We start from the raw sequence: 22,563 nt of genomic DNA on the forward strand, positions 1-22,563 counted from the left end.
TGGAAAAGCGCAGCAGGTCAGGCAGCATCCAGGGAACAGGAGAATCGACGTTTCGGGCATAAGCGCTTCTTCAGGAATGAGGAAAGTTTGTCTAGCAGGCTAAGATAAAAGGTAGGGAGGAGGGACTTGGTGGAGGGGCGTCGGAAATGTGATAGGTGGAAAGAGGTCAAGGTGAGGGTGATAGGTCAGACTGGGGTGGGGGCGGAGAGGTCAGGAAGAAGATTGCAGGTTAGGAAGGCGGTGCTGAGTTCGATGGATTTGACTGATGATGTGTTGCATCCTCTGCAACCTCCTCTATATTGGGGATGTGGCCTCCTCTATATTGGGGAGACAGGCCGCCTACTTGCGGAGCGTTTCAGAGAACACCTCTGGGACACCCGGACCAACCAACCCAACCACTCTGTAGCTCAACACTTCAACTTCCCCTCCCACTCCACCAAGGATATGCAGGTCTTTGGACTCCTCCATCGCCAGACCACAACAACACGACGGTTGGAGGGGGAGCGCCTCATCCTCCGCCTAGGAACGCTCCAACCACAGGGGATGAACTCAGATTTCACCAGTTTCCTCATTTCTCCTCCCCCCACCTTGTCCCAGTCAAATCCATCAAACATCTTCTTCCTGACCTCTCCGCCCCCACCCCAGTCTGACCTATCGCCCTCACCTTGACCTCTTTCAATCTATCGCATTTCCAATGCCCCTCCCCCAAGTCCCTCCTCCCTACCTTTTATCTTAGCCTGCAGGACACACTTTCCTCATTCCTGAAGAAGGGCTTATGCCCGAAATGTCGATTCTCCTGTTCTCTGGATGCTGCCTGATCTGCTGTGCTGTTCCAGCAACACATTTTCAGCTAAGACTTCATAAAGTCATAGTGTAAAACACATCATACGGTTCATAATTATTTATTTGTAGTTAGAATCTTAGCGTCAATCTGGGTCTGAAAAGAGGTAAATTAGTGAAGCTGTGAATCTTTAAAAATCTTTAACTTTGGTGCTGATCTTGGCAATGGGGGGGGGCTTGATTTCCAGAGCATTACCTCAATGACATGCAACAGATTATTAGCGACAAAGAGTACGTACAGCCACAGGATAGAACGAGGATAATTAGTGAATATATTCAGTATACTGTGGGAATGCTTCGGAAAAAGAAGCTGACAAAATATCAGTAAACATGCAGGATAGTGGCAAAGGATGCAAATTTAGAGTAGTATTAATAGTAAAGGGCATTTATTGGAAGGGCAAGAAAGAATACAGCAAAATCAATAAATCAATATTTTACATGGCCAATATTTCATAAAGTCATAGAGATGTACAGCATGGAAACAGACCCTTCGGTCCAACTTGTCCATGCCAACCAGATATCCCAACCCAATCTAGTCCCACCTACCACAACCCAGCCGATATCCCTCCAAACCCTTCCAATTCATATACCCATCCAGATGCCTTTTATAGGTTACAATTGTGCCAGTCTCCACCACTTCCTCTGGCTGGCCATTCCATGCACATACCACCCTGTGTGTGAAAAAGTTGCCCCTCTCACCCTCTAGTTCTGGGCACCCCCGCCCCAAGGAAGGGACTTTGTCTATTTATCCTATCCATGCCCCTCATGATTTTATAAACCTCTATAAGGTCATCGCTCAGCCTCCGACGCTCCAGGGAAAACAGCCCCAGCCTGTTCAGCCTCTCCCTATAGCTCAAATCGTCCAACCCTGGCAATATCCTTGTAAATCTTTTCTGAACCCATTCAAGTTTCACAACATCTTTCCGATAGGAAGGAGTCCAGAATTGCACGCAATATTCCAACAGTGGCCTAACCATTCTCCTATACAGCTGCAACATGACCTCCCAACTCCTGTACTCAATACTCTGACCAATGAAGGAAAGCATAGCAAACGCCTTCTTCACTATCCTATCTACCTGCGACTCCACTTTCAAGGAGCTATGAACCTGCACTCCAATGTCTCTTTGTTCAGCAACACTCTCTAAGACCTTACAATTAAGTGTATAAGTCTTAATGCAGCACCTCACATTTATCTGAATTAAACTCCATCTGCCACTTCTCAGCCCATCTGATAAAGATCCTATTGTAACCTCAGGTAACCTTCCACTACACCTCCAATTTTGGTGTCATCTGCAAACTTACTAACGATACCTTTTATGCTCACATCCAAATCATTTATATGCTCACATCCATTGGTAGTGGACCCAGCACCAATCCTTGTGGCACTCCACTGGTCATAGGCCTCCAGTCTGCAAAACAACCCTCCACCACCACCCTCAGTCTTCTACCTTTGAGCCAGTTCTGTATCCAAATGGCTAGTTCTCCCTGTATTCCATGAGATCTAACTTTGCTAACCAGTCTCCCATGTGGAACCTTGTCGACCACCTTACTGAAGTCCATTTAGATCACATCTACCACTCTATCCTCATCAATCCTCTTTATTACTTCTTTAAAAAACTCAATCAAGTTAGTGAGACATGATTTCCCACACATAAAGCCACGTTGACTATCCCTAATCAGTCCTTGCCTTTGCAAATACATGTACATCCTGTCCCTTAAAATTCCGACCAACAACCTGCCCACCACCGACGTCAGGCTCACTGGTCTATAGCTCCCTGGCTTGTCCTTACCACCTTTCTTAAACAGTGGCACCATGTTAGCCAACCTCACCTGTCACTATCGATGACACAAATATCTCAGCAAGAGTCCCAGCAATCACTTCCCTAGCTTCCCACGGAGTTCTAGGGTACACCTGATCACACCCTGGAGATTTATCCACTTTTATGCATTTCAAGATATCCAACACTTTCTCCTCTGTAATTTGGACGTTTTGCAAGGTGTCACCATCTGTTTCCCTCCAGTCTATATCTTCCATATCCTTTTCCACAGTAAATACTAATGCAAAATACTCGTTTAGGATCTCCCCCACTCAAAGGCCACCTTGCTGATCATTGAGGGTCCCTATTCTCTCCCTAGTTACCCGTTTGTCCTTAATATATTTGTAAAAACCCTTTGGATTCTCCTACCCTTTGGATTCTCCTTAACTCTATTTGCCAAAGCTATCTCATGTCCTTTTTTTGCCCTCCTGACTTCCCTCTTAAGTATACTCCTACTGCCTTTATACTTTTCTCAGGATTCACTTGATCTATCCTGTCTATACCTGACATATGCCTCCTTCTTTTTCTGAACCAAACCCTCCATATCTTCAGTCATCCAGCATTCCCTATATCTACCAACCTTTCCTTTCACCCTAACAGGAATATACTTTCTCTGGACTCTCATTATCTCATTTCTGAAGGCTTCCCATTTTCCAGCCATCCCTTTAACTGCAAACATCTGCTGCCACTCAGCTTTTGAAAGTTCTTACCTAATACCGTCAAAATTGGCCTTTCTCCAATTTAGAACTTCAACTTCTAGATCTGGTCTTTCCTTTTCCATCACTATTTTAAAACTAATAAAATTATGGTCAAGCATACTATTCCAGTGAGATCCAACAGATCATTACGGACAAAGCCAAAGGACAGAGCTAGTGTACTTAGTGAGTACATCAATTTTTACAAATAAGATGTGGACAAAATATCAGGAAACACAAACATGGTAGTGGCATAGGCTGAAACTTTGCAATAGGATTTACAGGAAAGGTTGTCGAAGCTTAAAGTCTAAAAGTGGATAAATCACACAGCCCAAATGGCATGCATCTCCCAATACTAGGGAAACATGGGTGCAGATAGTGAAACAACTTGCCATATTCACAGAATTTTTCTCGAGACAAGTGAGGTGTCAATAGATGGAAAGTCCTAAATGTGACAATCTTGCTCAAGAAAATGTATATGTACATTCCTGATAACCTCAGACTGGCCAGCTTAACCATCAGTGCCAGCAAGACGTTAGAAACAATAAACATTGAAAAGAGTAACAGGCACTTTGGAAAGTTTGTTTTGAAGAATCTGGTTGAACCTTTTGATGACGTAACAGAGAATGTGAATGAAGAAAATGCAATGAATTTTGCTTATATGTATGTTATGAAGGCAGCTGACACAGTACCTTATTCAAGCTAAGTTACTTAATTTAATCTCATGCAATTGCGGTCAATATCAGCTTGGATCAAACAAATAGCATAATGATGGAAAGCAGCAAGTCAGGGTGGTAGACAGTGGTGTTCCCAAAAGTCAGTTCCTGTAAAACCACCTTTAAATTTTCAGCCTATGCCACTGTTTGACTTGACATCTGAATACAGAACAAAACGTCACCAAATGCTGACGGTGCAATGGCAAACCATGTGAATGGTACCAATTGACTGCAACACGACTTGCAGAATAGGCAGACTAGGCCAGAAGGAATTTAATGCAGAGAAGTGTGGGGTGATGCATTTTGTCAGAATAGATAGAGAGGGGAAGTGTACACTTACTTAGTGGTACAACTTTAAACAGAGAGCATGGGTAGAAGCGCTTTGCAAGCTATGCTGAAACTGTATTAAATAAAGCCAATAGGATCTTGAGCATCACATACAGAGGTATTGAATTAAAAAGCAGGAACAGTGATGCTGAATCTTTGATATATCTCTGGTCAGACTGCAGTTAAAGTACTATGTCCAGTTCTGGTGTCCATTTGAGAAAAAACGTTAAAGTTTTTGAGAAGTACAGAGGAGATTTACCAGAACTCTCCCAGTCTTGGGAGAGTTTAGCTACAGGGTTAAGTTGGAGAAAGTGGAATTGTCCTCCTTGGAGTAAAGTTGGAAATAGAGGTATAAAGGAGTATGAATGTTTCATAAGATGGATAATGTAAAGCTTTTACCATTAGTTGATGACACCAAGACTGGAGGACACAGTTTTAAGGGCAAGAGGTATTGTGGCAAACTGTTTAATGTACCAAGTGGTAACCATCTGGAATTCACTGCTTCAGAGGAAGGTGAAATGATCAATTTCACAACAGAATTAGATGGACTCCTGACAGAGGTAACTAGTAGGATATTGAGTCATGGAGCAGGGGAATACAACTGACTGATTTGCTCTACGGAGACCTGGCATGAACGCAATGTGCCGAATGTCATTTTGAGCTGTAAGGATACTTGATAACCTCAATGCTGACAGCTTACCTGGTCTGAGGCTCTGACTTTCTTTTGAGTTAGGGGATCACATTGGTGATAAACAGCGTACATAGTGAGCCCAGTAAACACTGCGCAGATGGCTATTATCCACAGACCAACCAAATTGAAGTAGAGAGCTCTGAAATAAAGAAAATCTAAGAGTGGCAGCTTCAAGAGACAGGAAGTGAACAACTTACAATTGCTGGAAGACATCCATAAAAATAAAACAAGTCAATATAATTCTGGGGTGGGAATAAGAGTGTCAGCCCTGGACCATTAGTAAGCAGTCCACAGAGGGCAGAGCTTGTGGGAAGTCTGAGTCTGAGAATCAAGCTTATGCAACCAAATTTTCTGATCTTTAACAATCAAAGCACAATAGCAAAATATTTTTTTTCAAAATGCCCCACGACAAAGAAAGAGTACGAAACAGATGCTGCAGTGATTGCAGTAATGAAAATCTCTGCACACTTGTAACAGTAGAAAATTCTTATTTTTGCTAAGGTGTGTTATACCTAGATTTATCACACCAGTAAATCATGATTAATATATGTGTTGATAGAGTGATTACAATATCGGATTCTGATTGATCCAACAGTATATATCTGAATTTATAATATAAATCTTGTAGTGATTCGATTAGATTAATCCTTAGGCTGGGGTTTCCTCTGCACTGTATTACAAACAGGATGGTGTTAGGGACAATTGGAGAGGAGCTGGTGCCATGGTGAGGGAATACCTGGCAATTGTGGCTAACATGAAATGGGTTTATTTCTAGCACCCGTAACATAACCACCCCTGCACTACTTGAGCACTATGCCACACACTGCAATAGACCCAGGCAACTGTAGAATTGGTACTTACAACTTAGCCTCAAACTGGCTTCTACAAGAGAGATACCGCTGAACCTGAGACTGATTAATCCCATAAATAGCTATCCACACAAAAGTTCCACCAACCACGATCGTCCAGAAAGTGTGTCGTCTTACTGGGCTTGGATCAAAGCTGAGAAGAGATATGGAAACAGTGTTGAGGATTCATTGTTCAGTTTGCTGCAGGCATATTGCTGGAGTAACAATGAGAGACAAGCAAAGTGCTACCATTGTGCGCACTAGCACATGCCCATGTGAGCAATGGATCTCAGCTGGCAGTATAGCACAGCGCTGAGGTAGTGCTACCTGTTCAAAAAACTATCTCTTTCATTTTGACATTTACTTGTGGCCCTAGCTACCTGTTCTGACAGTTCTGTTCACGAAATATAAATAACTTGTAGGTTACTATCCAATAAAGTCATACTTTTCAAAGTTTTACCATGTTCCAAATAGCTAATTTCGGACTCTTGAAGTGAACTCTTTTTTGAAAGGTGATGGGATAATTTACGACCACCTGAAAGGGCAGTCAGGACATAAGTTTAATGTTTCTTTTTAAAGGGATCATCCCAGACATTTCAACACTCTCCGACAGCACAGTACCATAATATCGAACTGGAATACAGGTTCAAATCTTTGCAATACATCTTGACAATGTAACACAACTTGAATATGATCAGGAAGATCCTGTGCTAATTATACCATAAAAAATTGATAATTTCCTCTCTGCTATGATCTTGTACAATATTGCTACAATTTGCCAATGTAATGACAGAGATTGTAAATTAATTATGTGTCAAATGTTGTACAAGGTAATGTTTCTAAAGGGGTTCGTGCTCATGTTAGATTAGCTGTACGCAGTCACTGATATCACACTGTATCAGACAATCCCCAGGTTGTGTAAGGGTTCTGTTCTTAAGTACATTCACAAGTCGATTTGTATACAAGTTGGAACATAATGCAGAAGATTATAAAGGAACCAATTTTACATATAGGAAATGTTTGTATGTCAGATTTTTAAAATTACACCCTGTATGAGACCATGTATACAGGATAAACAAAATTCTGCAGAGCAAAACTCCAGATGATAAGGTTGAAAGTAATTTTCTCAGCTTTTTAGATTTTTAAAATGAAGATATGCTGTTGGGTAATAGTTGTTCTTTGATGCAGTGGCTGCTCAGGCCTTGACCTTCTTTAGATTTTTTTTTCTTTTGACTTTAAAGTTTTTCTGTCTTCTTCCCACGCACACACAGACAGAAGAAGAGATCATGTTCACAAGTATTAGTGTTTGTGAGCCCTTGTCTTTTGGTTTTTGGGACTATAAACTCAGGAGATGGGACTGCAGATGCCGGAAAGTCAGAGTCGATAAAGTGTGAAGCTGGAAAATGTACAGCATGTCAAGCAGCATCAGAAGAGCAGGGGAGTCGACTTTTCATGTCTGAAACAACTGATATAACAGAAAGATCGGAAGAGCTTTGCAACTTGAAAATCAAGGGTTGATTATTTTTGAGTTGTGTAAGACAAGGTTGTTTTTTGAAGCAGGAAGAGGGAGAATTCGAGACTGAGCAGCAGCAATAATCTTTCATATTCAGGAAATTTGGCCTGACTATAGCCCTCTGACTGGTTGATTGATATAGTGTTAAAACGCTGTAAGTCTCAGGAACAGCAGAGGAGAAAAAAAATCCAGAATCCACAGTCAGAAAGCACTCATCTCTACTTGTGTGTGTGTGTGGGAAGAAGACAGAAAAGCTTTCGTAGATCAAAAGAAAAATATCTAAACAAATGAAGGCCTGAGCAGCCACTGAGTCAAAGAACTGATGAAATCACTTTCAACTTTATAGTCTGGAGTTTTGTTCTTCAGAAGTTTGTTTAACCTGTATATATTGCTTTCCCACCCACAGTATAATTTAGGCACTTTTCTTTTGTCTGTCTTGCAGAGTTGTAGAGAAGATATCCTTTTTTTCTCTCTGCTCTTGTTGCAGTTAGGTGTGCTTCAACAAATAGTTATTTCACAGATAATGACAAAACCTGCTGTGAATTGCTTTTGTCCTGAGTAGCAGTTAAACAGGCAAGTTGGTCATTTTTGTGGTCTCATTTTGATTTTATACACCTGGTCCGACCTACATGCGACTCCATTGCCACAGCAACGTGATTGACTCACAGTTGCCCACAGAAATGGCCTAGCAAGCCATTCAGTTTTACCAGTTGCTACAAAGCCTCAAAGAAATTAAACAGGATGGATCATCTGGCATCAACCTTGTCACTGGAAAAGACAATGGCAGAAACAATCCTGTCAACCCTGCAAAATCCTCCTCACTAACATCTGGAGGCTCGTGCCAAAATTGGGAGAGCTATCTCACAGACTAGTCAAGCAACTGCCTGACACTGTCTATAAGGAATGTTTCTGTAAGTCTGACTATGTCCCAGTCACCACCATCATCTGCCCTGGATATGTCCTGTCTCACTGGCAGGATAGACCTGGCACAGGTGGCAGCATAGTGGTATACAGCTGGGACAGAGTTGCTCTGGGAGTCCTCAACATTGATTCCTAATCCCATGAAGTCACATAGTTTCAGGTTTAACATGGACAAGGAAACCTCCTGCTGATTATCATGTACTGTCCTTCCTCAGCTGATGAATTGGTACTCCTCCACGTTTAACAACACTTAGCGGAAGCACTGAAGATGGCAAGAATATAAAACATACTCTAGGTGGGGGATTTCAATGTCCACCACCAGGAGTGGCTAGGCAACACTACTACTGATTGAGCTAGTTGGATCCTAAAGAACATAGTTGCTTGACTAGGTTTGTGGCAGTTAGTGAGGGAATCAACTAGAGGGAAAAACATACTTGACCTCATCCTTACCAATCTGCCAGCTACAGATGTCTCTGTCCATGACAGAATCAGTAAAAGTGAACACCCGCACAGTCCTTGTGGAGACGAAGTCCCGCCTTTACATTGAGGAAAAACCTCTTTCATGTTGTGTGGCACTATGACTATGCTACATGGGGCAGACTTTGAATAGATCTAGCAATCCAAGACTGGACATCCATGAGTAGTTGTGGGCCACCAACAGCAACAGAATTGTACTTCAGCACAATCTGTAATCTCATAACCGGGCATATCCCCCCATTCAACCATTACCATCAAGCTAGGGGATCAACCTTGGTTCAATGGAGAGTGCAGGAGGGCCAGCGAAAAGCAGCATCAGGCATACCTGAAGATGAGGTGTCAACCTGGTAAAACCACCAACAGCACTACCTACATGCTAGGCAGTAGAGGCAGTAAGTGATAGACAGACCTAAGTAATCCCACAACTAATGGATTGGCTCTAAGCTCTGCAGTCCTGCCACATCCAGTTGTGAATATTGGTGTACAATTAAACAACTCACTGGAGGAGGAAGCTCTACAAATATCCCTATCCGTAATGATGGAAGAGGCCAGCACATCAATGCAAAACATAAGGCTAAAGCTTTCACAGCAATCTTCAGCCAGATGCGTCTTTTGGATGATTAATCTTGGTTTCCTCCAATGGTCCCCAACATTACAGATACCAGTATTCAGCCAATTTGATTCACTCCATGTGATAAAAAGAAATGGTTACAGGCACTGGATACTGCAAAGGCTACGCACGCTGACAACACTCCAGCAATAGTCCTGAAGACATGCTCCAGAACCTGCTGCTCCCTGCCAAGCTGTTCCAGTACAGTTACAACACTGGCATCTATCCTACAATATGGAAAATTGCCAAAGTAAGTCCTGTACATAAAACAAAGGTCAAGTCCAGCCCAGCCAATTGATGGAAGGTATCATCATCAATGCTACTAAGCAGCACCTGCCCAGCAATAGCCTGCTCAGTGACAGCCAATTTGGGTTCCACCAGGGCCATTTAACTCCTGACCTTGTTACAGCTTTGATTCAAACATGGACAAAAGAGCTAAATTCCATAGGTGACAGTGACAGCCCTTGACAGCTCCAGGATATCGTTGCAGGGGTTCCTCAGGGTAGTGTCCCAGGTCTAACCATCTTCAGCTGCTTCCCTCTATCATAAGGTCAGAAGTGGGGAGGTTCGCTAATGATCGCACAATGTTCAGCACCATTCACGACTCCTCAGACACTGAGTGACTAAATGCAACAAGATCTGGACAATATCCAGGCTTGGGTTGACAACAACTCACAGAGCATTTTATAAAACGTCTCTGGGACACATGCACAAAACAACCTCAGCACCCTGTGGCCAACCACTTCAATCCCCACTCCTCCAAGGACATGTAAGTCCTCGGCCTCCTCCACCGCTAAATGAAAGCTCCCCGCCAACTGGAGGAAGAAAACCTCATCTTCCGCCTTGGCACCCTTCAACCACATGGCATCAACATCAACCTCCAGTTTTCAAATCTCCCCTCCCTTCACATCCAACCCTCCAACTCATAACCACCCTTCCTTCCCACCTATCCTCTCGACCCTCCCCACTGACCTATTACAATTAACCCCCAGCTCCAATCCCAAACCCTTATTTATCTCTCATCCCCCTTTGTCTACACATTCCTGATGAAGTGCTTATAAACGAAACGTTAACTCTCCTGCTCCTTGGATGTTGCCTGACCATATGCTGTGCCACCTTTTTCGACCCTGACTCTCCAGCATCTGCAGTCCTCACTTTCTCCTTGGGCTGACGTGTGACAAGTAACATTAGCACCACACAAATTCCAGGCTGTGATCACCACCAATAAGAAACACCGCCCTTTGACATTCAATGGTGTTACCAGCACCAAATCCCCCACTATCAACTTCCTGGGAGTTATCATTGATCAGAAACTCAACTGGGACTCATAAATACAATGGCTACAACAGCAGGCCAGAGGCTAGGAATACTCCAGCAAGTAATTCATTTCCTGACTCCCGAAGGCCTGTCCACCATCTACAAGACACAAGTCTGGTGTGTGATGGAATTCTTCCCACTTGCCTGGATGAGTGCCGCCCCAATAACACTCAAGAAACTTGGACATCATCCAGAACAAAGCAGTCCATTTATTGGCACTACCTCCACAAACATCCACTCCCTCCACCACTGACGCACAGTAACAGCAGTGTGTACTATCTGCAAGTTGAACTGCAGAAATTCAATAAAGATCATCAGACAGCAACTTCCAAACCCACAGCCACTTCCATCTAGAAGGAAAAGGGCAGAAGATATATGGGAACACCACCAGCTTTAAGTTCTGCACCATGCTACTCACTACCCTGACTTGGAAGTACATCGCCGTTCTTTCACTGTCATTGGGTCAAAATGCTGGAATTCCCTTCTTAATGACACTATGGGTCAACCCACAGCAGGTGGACTGCAGCGGTTCAAGGCACCTCACAAACACCTTCTCAAAGGCATTGAGGGACAAGCTCAGCCAGCGAGCAACACCCACACCCTACAAAATGAATAAATAAAAAAAAATCCTGAGACCTGATTCGTTCAGTATTTGTACTTTTTGATCCGAAAACCTTTTTAGCCAAATTCAAAGGTTTGGTCAAGTCAACAATTGGTTCCGTTACTCTCATCATTTTGTTGCCAGTTGCAGTTCACTGGAAAGACATTTAGTTTCTGGTGTTTATAACTTTACTTCTGGATAGTAAATACTTTTGTCATAGGGCTGCCTTAACTAAGTTACCTCTTGACAAAATTGAGTAAAGGTGCTGTCCTTTTTTTTTTAACTTACTACCAGATATTTCTTTTTATTCTTTCCTGGGACGTGGGTGTCGCTGGCTGGGTGAGCATTTATTGCCTGTCCCTAGTTACCCTTGAGGAAGTAATGGGATCAGAGTGGTGCTGGAAAAGCATAGCAGGTCAGGCAGCATCCGAGGAACAGGAAAATTGATGTTTCAGGCATCAGGAATAGAGGCAGGAAGCCTCCAGGGTAGAGAAATAAATGCCCCCTCCTCCGCCCCGGTTTCTCTGGCTTCCAGCATCTGCAGTCCTCACTTTTGCCTTGAGAAAGTGATGGTGAGCTTCCTTCTTGAACTGATGTAGTCCATTTGTTATAAGGAGATACACAATATCATTAGGGAGGGAATGCCAAGATTCCGACTCAGTGACACTAAAGGAACAGCAATATATTTCCAAGTCTGGATGTTGAGTGGCTTGGAGAGCAATCTATGATGGCAGCATTTCTATGTATTGGCTGTCCTCGTCTTTCAGATGGTAGTGATCGTGGGTTTGGAAGGTATCATCTAAGAAGCCTTGTCCTTGATACACACAACTGCTAATGAGCATCAGTAGTGGACAGACCGTGGATGTGGTGCCAATTGGCCTCAATGGTCTCAAGCTTCTTGCATATTGTTGGAGCTGTACTCATCCAAGCAAGTAGGGAGTATTCCATCATACTCCTGAAGTGAACTGTGTAGATGTTGATAGGTTTTGGGGAGTCAGGAGGTGAGTTAGGTACTGGAAGATTACTCACCTCTGATCTGCCCTTGCAGACACAATAGTTAATTTCCTAGTCCAGTTCAGATTCTGGTCAGTGGTAATCCTACGATGTTGATACTGGGGATTTCAGTGATAGTAGTGCCATTGAATGTCAAGGAGCATTGATTAGATTCTGTCTTGCTTGAGACTGCCCTTGTGTGGTGTGAATGTTACTTGTCGCTTCACAACTGAATATTAGATCTTGGTGCATTTGAGCATGGGCTGCAAGATATTGTTGCAGGGGTTCTTCAGGGTAGTGTCCTAGATCCAAGCTAATCTCGACTGCTTCAGTATCTGATGAGTTGCAATTGGTGCTGAATATTGTGCAGTGAATATCCCCATTTATGACCTTATCATGAAGGGTAGATCATTCTTGAAGCTGCTGAAAATGGCTGGGGTGAAGACGCTACCCTGATGAGCTCTTCAGTTGTCCTGGAGCCTCGATGTCTGACCTCCATCACCAAAACCATAAGTCCCCAGGGCCAGACCAGATTTATCCTAGGCTGCTCCGGGAAGCGAGAAAGGAGGTTGCTCAGCCGCTGGCAAAGATCTTTGCCTCCTCACTCTCCACGGGAGTCGTACCGGAGGATTGGAATGAGGCAAATGTTGTTCCTCTTTTCAAGAAGAATAATAGGGAAATCCCTGGCAATTACAGACCAGTCAGTCTTACGTCTCTGGCCAGCAAAGTTTTGGAATGAATTCTGAGGGATAGTATCTATGACTATTTGGCAAAGCATAGCGTGATAAAAGGCAGTCAGTATGGCTTTGTGAGGGGCAAGTCATGCCTCACAAATCTTATTGAATTCTTCGAGGAGGTGACAAGACAGGTCGACGAAGGCCGAGCAGTGGATGTGGTGTATATAGACTTCAGCAAGGCATTTGAAAAGGTTCCCCATGGTAGGCTCATTCATAAAGTGAGGAAGTATGGGATACAGGGAAATTTGGCTATCTGGATTCAGAATTGGTTGGCTGACAGAAGGCAGAGAGTGGTTGTAGATGGAAAGTATTCTGCCTGGAGGTCAGTATTGAGTGGGATCCCGTAGGGCTCTGTACTTGGGCCTCTGCTCTTCATAGTTTTTATAAATGACTTGGACAAGGAGGTTGAGGGGTCGGTTAGTAAATTTGCAGATGACACAAAGGTTGGAGATGCCGTCGATAGTATCAAGGTCTATTGCAGGCTGCAGCGCGACATAGATAGGATGCAGAGCTGGGCTGAGAAATGGCAGATGGAGTTCAACTTGGATAAATGCGAAGTGATGCATTTGGAAGGTTGAACTCGAATGCTGAATATAGGATTAAAGGCAGGATTCTTGATAGTGTGGAGGAACAGAGGGATCTGGGTGTGCAAGTTCATAGGTCCCTCAATGTTGCCACCCAAGTGGATTGGGTTGTTAAGAAAGCATATGGTATTTTGGTTTTCATTAACAGGGAGATCGAGTTTAAGAGCCGCGAGGTTTTGCTACAGCTCTACAAGTTCCTGGTGAGACCACACTTGGAATATTGTGTCCAGTTCTGGTTGCCCTACTATAGGAAAGATACAGAGGCTTTGGAGAGGGTGCAAAGAAGGTTTACCAGGATGCTGCCTGGACTGGAGGGCTTGCCTTATGAAGAAAGGTTGAAAAAGCTCGGACTTTTCTCTCTGAAGAGAAGGAGGAAGAGAGGAGACCTGATCGGGGTATACAAGATAATGAGAGGAATAGATAGAGTCAATAGCCAAAGACTTTTCCCCAGGGCAGGACTGACGGGTACAACGGGTCATAGTTTTAAGATTTTAGGGGAAAGGTTTAGAGGAGACGTCAGAGGTAGGTTCTTTATGCAGAGAGTTGTGAATGCATGGAATGCATTGCCAGTGGTGGTGGTGGAAGCAGAGTCATTAGGACATTTAAGCGACTGATGGACAGGCACAAGGAGAGCAGTGAGTTGAGGGGTACGTAGGTTGTTATTATTTTTTACATTAGGATTAAACCTCGGCACAACAGCGTGGGCCAAAGGGCCTGTTCTGTGCTGTGCTTTTCTATGTTCTATGTTCTAAAACCATCTTTCTTTGTCAAATCTGATTCCAACAAGCAGAATGTTTCTACTGATTTCCATTCCAAGTTCCTTCAAGCCAGACTTGGTTAAATGTGACCTCACCACCGGAACACAACTGTGTTGACCATGTTGAATCAAGACTATGATGAGATCAGGAGCTGAGTGCCCTTATGGATTCCAAGCTGAGCATCACTGAGCAAGTGCTGTTTGATAGCACTATTGATGACATGTTCCGTACTTTATTGATGATCAATATAGACAGTAATTGGCTGTGTTGGATTTGCCCTGCCTCATCTTTTGAATGGTGTGCTGGGCTCACCTATTGAAGATGGGGATATTTGTGAAGCCTGCTCTTCTAATGAGTTGTTTAATTGTCCACCATCATTCACAACCAAATGTGGCAGACGGCAGCATTTAGATCCAGTCGTTAGTTGTGGAATTGCTTAGCTCTGCCATCACTTGCTGCTTATGTTGTTTGGCGAGTAGCCCTATTTCGTAGCTTAACCAGGCTGACACCTTATTTTTTAGGGATGCCTAGCGCTGTTCCTGGCACGACCTCCTGAGTCTTGCAACACAATTAACTCTTTTCACTGTATCACAGTACATGTGACAATGATCAGTCAAATCAAATCATTGAACCAGAGTTTCCCAGGTTTGATGATAATGGTAGAATGGGCAATCTGGCAGGCCAGGAAATTGCAATTGTGTTGGATTGCAATTCTGCTGCTGCTGATAGCCTACATCACCTCATGGTTTCCCAGTGTTGAATTGCTAGATAAGTTCGAAGTCTGTCCCATTTAGCATGATGATAGTGCCACACAACACATAAAAATATCAGTCCAAAATCATCAAGTCCCTGTGAGAAAACCACCCTCTCTACATTGTTAACTTATTCTCAAATCCCCAAAGATAACTGTCAGAGTCTTACTCCCAGAAGTTGAGTCTTCCTCCATGATATGAAATGTTCAAGATCTGGGTAAAACTTCCATAAATTACCACACCTCGGATTATCACTGCTGCGAACCCAATGATCATAACTGTCATCTGGAACACATCAGTCCACACCACAGCTTTCAGACCACCCTAAAAACACAAAAGGCATCATGTTAAAAAATGACACGAAGCTACCTGTTATGGATCAGAGAAGACCCCCTCAAAATATTTTAAGAACATAGCCCAGACCCTAACTTTTTTTTTATTTTAAAGGTAGATTTGAGTCCGTGTTCCAGAAGTGATGAGACTGGTCAAACTACTTGATGTTAAGCAAAATACAATTTATTTAAACACTATAATTACAATTCAAACAAAAGAAAGAGAAATTAAGAAAACCTTAACTATTGGAAAACTTAACTGAAAAATAGATACAGTCCTTATTACTAATTAACTGTTTCAATATAGAAACATCCCATAAATATGCTCCTTAGCAAAAAGACAAATTCAAACACAGATTCTCACATGCAGTTTTCCAATCCAGGAGGAAAAAAAATCAAGAGACAGTTGTAGCTAGGAATCATTGACTAAAGCTGCCAACTTGTCTGAGACCCGAAACAGCTTCTGATGCTACAGCTTAAAAAAACTTAGAAAGCCTAGCCTGTGTTAGCTGGCCTCACCCATTCAGGTTACAAAAGGCCTTACACGTTGTTCACTTACAATTGGTTCTGGTAGACCGCTCAGCACCTCCTCCTTACAATTTCTTTAAAAATAAATCCAAGACAAAATAACCTTTTAAAGTGACAGCATCACCTCACACACAAACAAAGATACAAGAATCGATCACAAAAATTAACCCAGAGTAAATTTTAAGTAGAGTTTTTAAAGAAGAGAGAAATGTAGTGAGGCACAGGTGTGTAGGATGGGAATTCCAGATTTGCAGCTGAAGATATGAGCAATGGGGAGAGATTAATTTTGGAAATGTGCCAGGGACCAAATCAGCACTAACTAGCCACCAAAAAACATGGCCAACTATCACTGGTATCGATACACACAGACAAAGAGAGACAGCAGCTCAACTGGGACCATCCATCCATCCTGGGACAGGCTAAACAAAGACATGAGCGGGAATTTCTAGAGACCTGGCATTCAAACCGAAACTCCGTTAATAAACACACTGATTTGGACCCCATTTACCAACCTCTCAGAAACAGAACCGGAAATGATATCACCTACTGCAATAAACCGAGACAGATGAATAGCAAGCAAGACAGAACACCAATGCTTCCCTGAGGCTCACTGATGATGTTACCTAGCATGGTGATGAAATGTCTTGAGAACAAATCTACCAGCTCAAAAAGCAAATTCACAACTTGATCCACAACCCGAGCTACAAATCTTTTCCAAAATTTCAAACACCTACGGACACAATATGCTCAAATTAGCCTGTAGATAAGAAACCAATGCTATTCAACTGAGCGCCATCTGCCACCAACTGTATTTCTGACATGAATGTCTCAGGAAACAGGTATTACCACAATGTGTCAAATACAAACCACCTCTCAACATCCCACAAGCCAGGAGAACAGCAGAACAAAACAGAACGGCTGCAGAATGCTACGAGAAATGATAAATGATGCCCACAACCAACTCCACAAATACAAACAAGAAATTTTGCGCCAAAAAACTCTGTACACTAACGTGATTGACAAGGAATGGACAATTATGCTAGAATGAGCCATCAACACTAAACAACAGCAGACCAAGACAAAGAAAAGACTAGTCCTACAAGAAAAACTGGCTAAGCTCACACACAGCAATAACACGGACAATTCAGAGACTTGGTAAAGAACCTGTCTGACCGACCACTCACAGACACGGAGAAAGCATTCTAATATGAGAGATGAACCACAGGGACGAGGATAAAAAGGACTTCCTATAAGCACAGGAATCTACCCTGAAAAACGATGGACTTATCAACGAAACCCAGCAGGCCATCAAACAGATGGTGGCATCAGCACTAAGCAGAAAGAAACAAGGAAACACCCTCAACTCAGGGGAAAGGAAAGCCCTGGGAGGACTCAGAAAAGACAGAAATATCATTATCCTACTGGCAGACAAAGGGCGCATGAACGTCATCCTGAATAGAGTACAATACAATGTAAAAGCAATCATGCTATGCTACTCGCAGATAGAAAACTGCATTATAGCATCTCTGAGGAAACTATACATGACAGGTGAAATTAACAAGATAGACTCCAAAGAATGAAATCTGAAGGATCCAACACACCCCGTTTCTGCAGACTGCCAAAGATACATAAACAAGGGGTCTCCCTCAGACCCATAGTCTCACTTCCTGGTGCACGACATACAGACTAGCAAAGGAACTGCAACGCAACTGAAACATCTGGTAGAAGACTCAACCCACTCCACCCAGGAATTCCTTAACATCAAAGACACCAAGGTAGAGGACGATGAGGTCATGGTTCCTTCGAAATGACGACCCTATTCGCATCAATAAATATCACCCTAGCCAAAGAAACACTGGCCTCACTGCTAGGCAAACCAAGGACACAAATACCTGACAGCACCAACTCCATCAGCAAGGACAGTATCCTCAAACTATAGACCTGAGCCTCACAACCCACTTCACCTTCAACAATAAGGTCTACAAACAAATCAATGGGACGCTTATGAGATCACCAATTTCAGGACTTTTAGCAGAAGCACTTAGCAGAAGTTAGAACAAATAGCCTTTCCCAGGATCTAGCCCAAGCTTTGGGTCCGCTATGGGGATGACACCTTAGTCATCATGAAACACAACAAATTAGAAGAAACCCACAAACATATAAAAAACATCCTTACCAAGAAGAAGAGAACAATAACAGACTCTTCTTCCTAGACTTCACAGTAGAATGAAGCCAATGGAGAGCTGCAGACCAATGTCAACAGGAAAGCCACACACACAGACCAGATACTCAAATACAGGAGCAATCATCCCAACACCCACAAACGAAGCTACATCAGGACATTATTTAAACGAACCACAATACACTGCAGCACCCAGGAACTAAGAGAAGCCGAGGAAAAACACCTATACAATGTATTCAGGAACAATGGGTACCCAATAAGCGCAGTTCGCTAATTCCTACTCAACAGAAACAAACAAGAAGACACAACACACCCAGAGACTCTAGCCGCCCTGCCATACATCAAAGACATCTTGGAGATGACGACCAGATGACTTTGACCCCTTGGCATCATGGTAGCGCACAAACCTTTCACCACACTAAAACAGTTTCTGATGAATTTAAAGGACACTTTACCAACAACCAACAGAACAAATGTCATATACAAAATATCCTGCAATCACTGCAACAAACATTACATCGGACAAATGGGCAGGAAGAAAGCCACCAAGGTACATTGTTACAACGCGGTGGTAAACCCTTCTGCTAATTAAACCAAACCCACAGAAAAGCTCACCTCACCTGGTAATCTGTTAAAGTTATGAGTGACAGAGAACTACCCAAATTTCACTATTTAACAACAAAAAAAAATTCTTTAACTCTAAAAGTGAACATTAAACAACAACTATTTATAACTCTAAGCCTTCCTTCTCTGAAAGATTTGTTATCTACCTCCCACTCTATAATATTATACTTCCAATAAAGCCCCAATTAAATTTACAGCAACTTAATTTCAAAACCAGACAACGGCTATCTTCTCTGATGTCAATCTTCCTCTGTTTGTAGATCTCCCTGGGTCATCTTCTGTTGTAAAGATACCTTTGAGAGAGTGTGTGGTGAATAATAGTCTTTCAATAGCAGTTGGTGCTCTTTCTGGCCACTGTCCAAAATGCGTTTTTTTTATACCCCAAACATCGATCGACTCATTGGTTGCCTGTAGTCAAACCGGTACAATTCAAGTTCGATTGGGTTTTAGTATCTTGGGGCATTATTAAACTGATAGGTTAAATTCAAACTGCTGTGAAAACAACGGAGGTATCAGGGTTACAGTCAAATGTTGCATCTTTGAATTTTACAGCACTCTGTGGCTACCAGTCATGCCTTTTTAAAGGTGAGAGAGTGTGATGCTGGAAAAGTACAGCAGGTCAGGCGGCATCCGAGGAGCAGGAGAATCAACATTTCAGGTAAGAGCCCTTGATCAGGAATCATGAGGGGTACTTGCCAGCTTTCACTCTCTCTTAAAGGTACATACACACCTTCAACATCATAACAACATGAGCAGCAAATAGCCACCAACAGACATGACCAACTATCACTGGTATCCATACACACAGAAGACAGAAAACCAGTTTGACTGGAACAATACATCCATCCTGGGACAGGCTAAACAAAGACATGCACAGGAATTCCTAGAGGTCTGGTACTCAAACCGGAACTCCAATAATAAACATATAGATTTGGACCCCATTTATCAACCTCTCAGAAACAGAATCGGAAATGATACGTCCTACCACAACAAACCAAGACAGATAAAGAGCAAGCAGGGCAAAACACCAAACGCTCCACCAGAGCCTCACTGATGATGTTACTTACCATGGTGATGAAATGTCTGAGAACAAATCTACAGCTGAGCGAGCAAATTGACAACCTGATCCACCTGAGCTACAAATCTTCTCCAAAATCTCAACCAGATTTAGAAGAATGCAAATATCTCAGAGAGGTATTTGGATGGAGGAGATCACAGAGAATTAGAAGGATTGAGTGCGATATATAATGGAGTGCTGGAGCTATGCTCTTCAAGGAGCTCAGCAAAGGTAGGGAAACAGATGCTTCGTTGCATTTGCACAAACATTACCAGCCTCCAGGAATTGTTCTTGCTTTGCTGAAAAGGAAGAAACTGGTTAAATTGTGAGTATCCACTAAGTAATTGAGGGATATTCTATTCCTAAGAACATAAAAACATTAGAAACAGGAGCAGAGGTTAGCAATTTGACCCTTCAAATGTCCCCTACCTTTCAACAAGATTATGTCTATAAAAAAACCCAGAGAATTCTGGAGAAACACAGCAGGTGTGACTGCATCTGTGGACACAGAAACAGAGTTGAACTTTTGAGTCTGATGTGACTCTTCTCTCAGACTCAAGAAACAGAAAAATGGAGCAAGGTGAGATGAAGGGAGTTAAAAAAAAATCACGAGGACAAAAAGAAACAAGTACAATAACAACAGATAGGCTGATACAAAGTGAAAAATCACACAACACCAGGTTACAGTCCAACAGGTTTAATTGGAAGCACTAGCTTTCGGAGCGACGCTCCTTCATCAGGTGGTTGTGGACAAACCCACCTGATGCAGTCCACCATCACTTGATGAAGGAGCAGCGCTCAAAAAGCTAGTGCTTCCATTTAAACCTGTTGGACTATAATCTGGTATTGTGAGAGTTTTAACTTTGTACACCCCAGTCCAATGCCGGCATCTCCAAATCAGAAAGGCTGATAATGGAGTTCTTTTATTCCTGGGCATAGTTGTCTCATGATTGCTTTAGCAGAAATTAAATACGAGGGCAGATTTAGAGTACAACAATCCACCCAAACTGGTGACACTCAGAAGGTGAATTCCTTGGATTGAGGAAGAGGGAAGCAGCAGTCAGAAGTTCCCATCAAGCACTTTAGTTAGGCAAGGATATGGCAAATGGAATATGATGTGGAATTATGTAAAGTTGAGGAGAAAGTGAGGTCTGCAGATGCTGGAGATCAGAGCTGGAAATGTGTTGCTGGAAAAGCGCAGCAGGTCAGGCAGCATCCAAGGATATGCAGGTCTTTGGACTCCTCCATCGTCAGACCACAACAAAACGACGGTTGGAGGAAGAACGCCTCATCTTCCGCCTAGGAACCCTCCAACCACAAGGGATGAACTCGGATTTCACCANNNAGTCCCTCCTCCCTACCTTTTATCTTAGCCTGCTGGACAAACTTTCCTCATTCCTGAAGAAGGGCTTATGCCCGAAACGTCGATTCTCCTGTTCCCTGGATGCTGCCTGACCTGCTGCGCTTTTCCAGCAACACATTTCCAATTATGTAAAGTTGCCCATTTTGGCAGAAGAATATAAAAGCATGTTTTTCTAAATGGTCAGGGACTGCAGAATTCTGAGATGCAGGTGTTTTGAGGTGTCTTTGTACATGGATCACTAAACTGGGCTGAACATGTACTCCTGCTCCTGATTCTTGTTTGCATGTATGTTCATATGCATTCAGAATAAAAATTAGGATTTTAATTACAAAGTGTGAGTTCACCGGGAGACATCATAATCACTTAGCATAAGGGTGATTTAGAGTCATAGAGATGTCCAGCATGGAAACAGATCCTTCGGTCCAACCTGTCCATGCCGACCAGATATCCCAACCCAATCTAGTCCCAACTGCCAGTGCCAGACCCATATCTGCCCAAACCCTTCCTATTCATATACACATTCCAGATGCCTTTTAAATGTTGTAATTATACCTGCCTCCATCGCTTCATCTGGCAGCTCATTCCATACACGTACCACCCTCTGAGTGAAAAGTTGCCCCTTAGGTATCTTTTATATCTTTCCCCTCTCACCCTAAACCTATGCCCTCTAGTTCTGGACTCCCCGACCCCAGGGAAAAGACTTTGTCTATTTATCTTATCCATGCCCCTCTTGATTTTGTAAACATCTGTAAGGTCACCCCTCAGCCTCCGACGCTCCAGGGAAAACAACCAAAGCCTATCCAACTTCTCCCTATAGCTCAAATCCTCCAACCCTGGCAACATCTTTCTAAATCTTTTCTGAATGCTTTCAAGATTCACAACATGTTTCCGATAGGAAGGAGACCAGAATTGCAACAATATTCCAACAGTGGCCTAACCAATGTCCTGTACAGCTGTAACATGACCTCCCAACTCCTGTACTCAATACTCTGACCCATAAAGGGAAAGCACACCAAACGCCTTCTTCACTATCCTATCTACTTGTGACTCCACTTTCAAGGAGCTATGTACCTGCATTCCAAGGTCTCTTTGTTTAGCAACATTACCGAGGACCTTACCATTAAGTGTATAAGTCCTGCTAAGATTTGCTTTCCCAAAATGCAGCACCTCGCATTTATCTGAATTAAACTCCATCTGCCACTTCTCAGCCCATTGGCCCATCTGGTCAAGATCCTGCTGTAATCTGAGGTAACCCTCTTCGCTGTCCACTACACCTCCAA

At 43.0% G+C, this 22,563-nt stretch overlaps 1 protein-coding gene across 4 annotated transcripts in view; it reads right to left on the minus strand.

Annotated features, from left to right (window-relative positions):
• The window catches only part of LOC122563316 (sodium-coupled monocarboxylate transporter 1-like), a 98,409-nt gene that overhangs the window by 56,146 nt on the left and 19,700 nt on the right, over window positions 1–22,563 (minus strand). For all 4 annotated transcript variants that reach the window (XM_043717036.1, XM_043717039.1, XM_043717038.1 and 1 more), the window contains exons 5-7: window positions 15,367–15,521; window positions 5,948–6,088; window positions 5,096–5,225 (exon numbers count right to left, since the gene is read on the minus strand). In XM_043717036.1, coding sequence (XP_043572971.1) covers window positions 5,096–5,225; window positions 5,948–6,088; window positions 15,367–15,521 — 426 coding nt within the window. The remainder of the gene's footprint in view (window positions 1–5,095; window positions 5,226–5,947; window positions 6,089–15,366; window positions 15,522–22,563) is intronic.

Source organism: Chiloscyllium plagiosum, chromosome 26 (assembly GCF_004010195.1).
Source record: "Chiloscyllium plagiosum isolate BGI_BamShark_2017 chromosome 26, ASM401019v2, whole genome shotgun sequence".
Lineage (NCBI taxonomy): Eukaryota > Metazoa > Chordata > Chondrichthyes > Orectolobiformes > Hemiscylliidae > Chiloscyllium > Chiloscyllium plagiosum.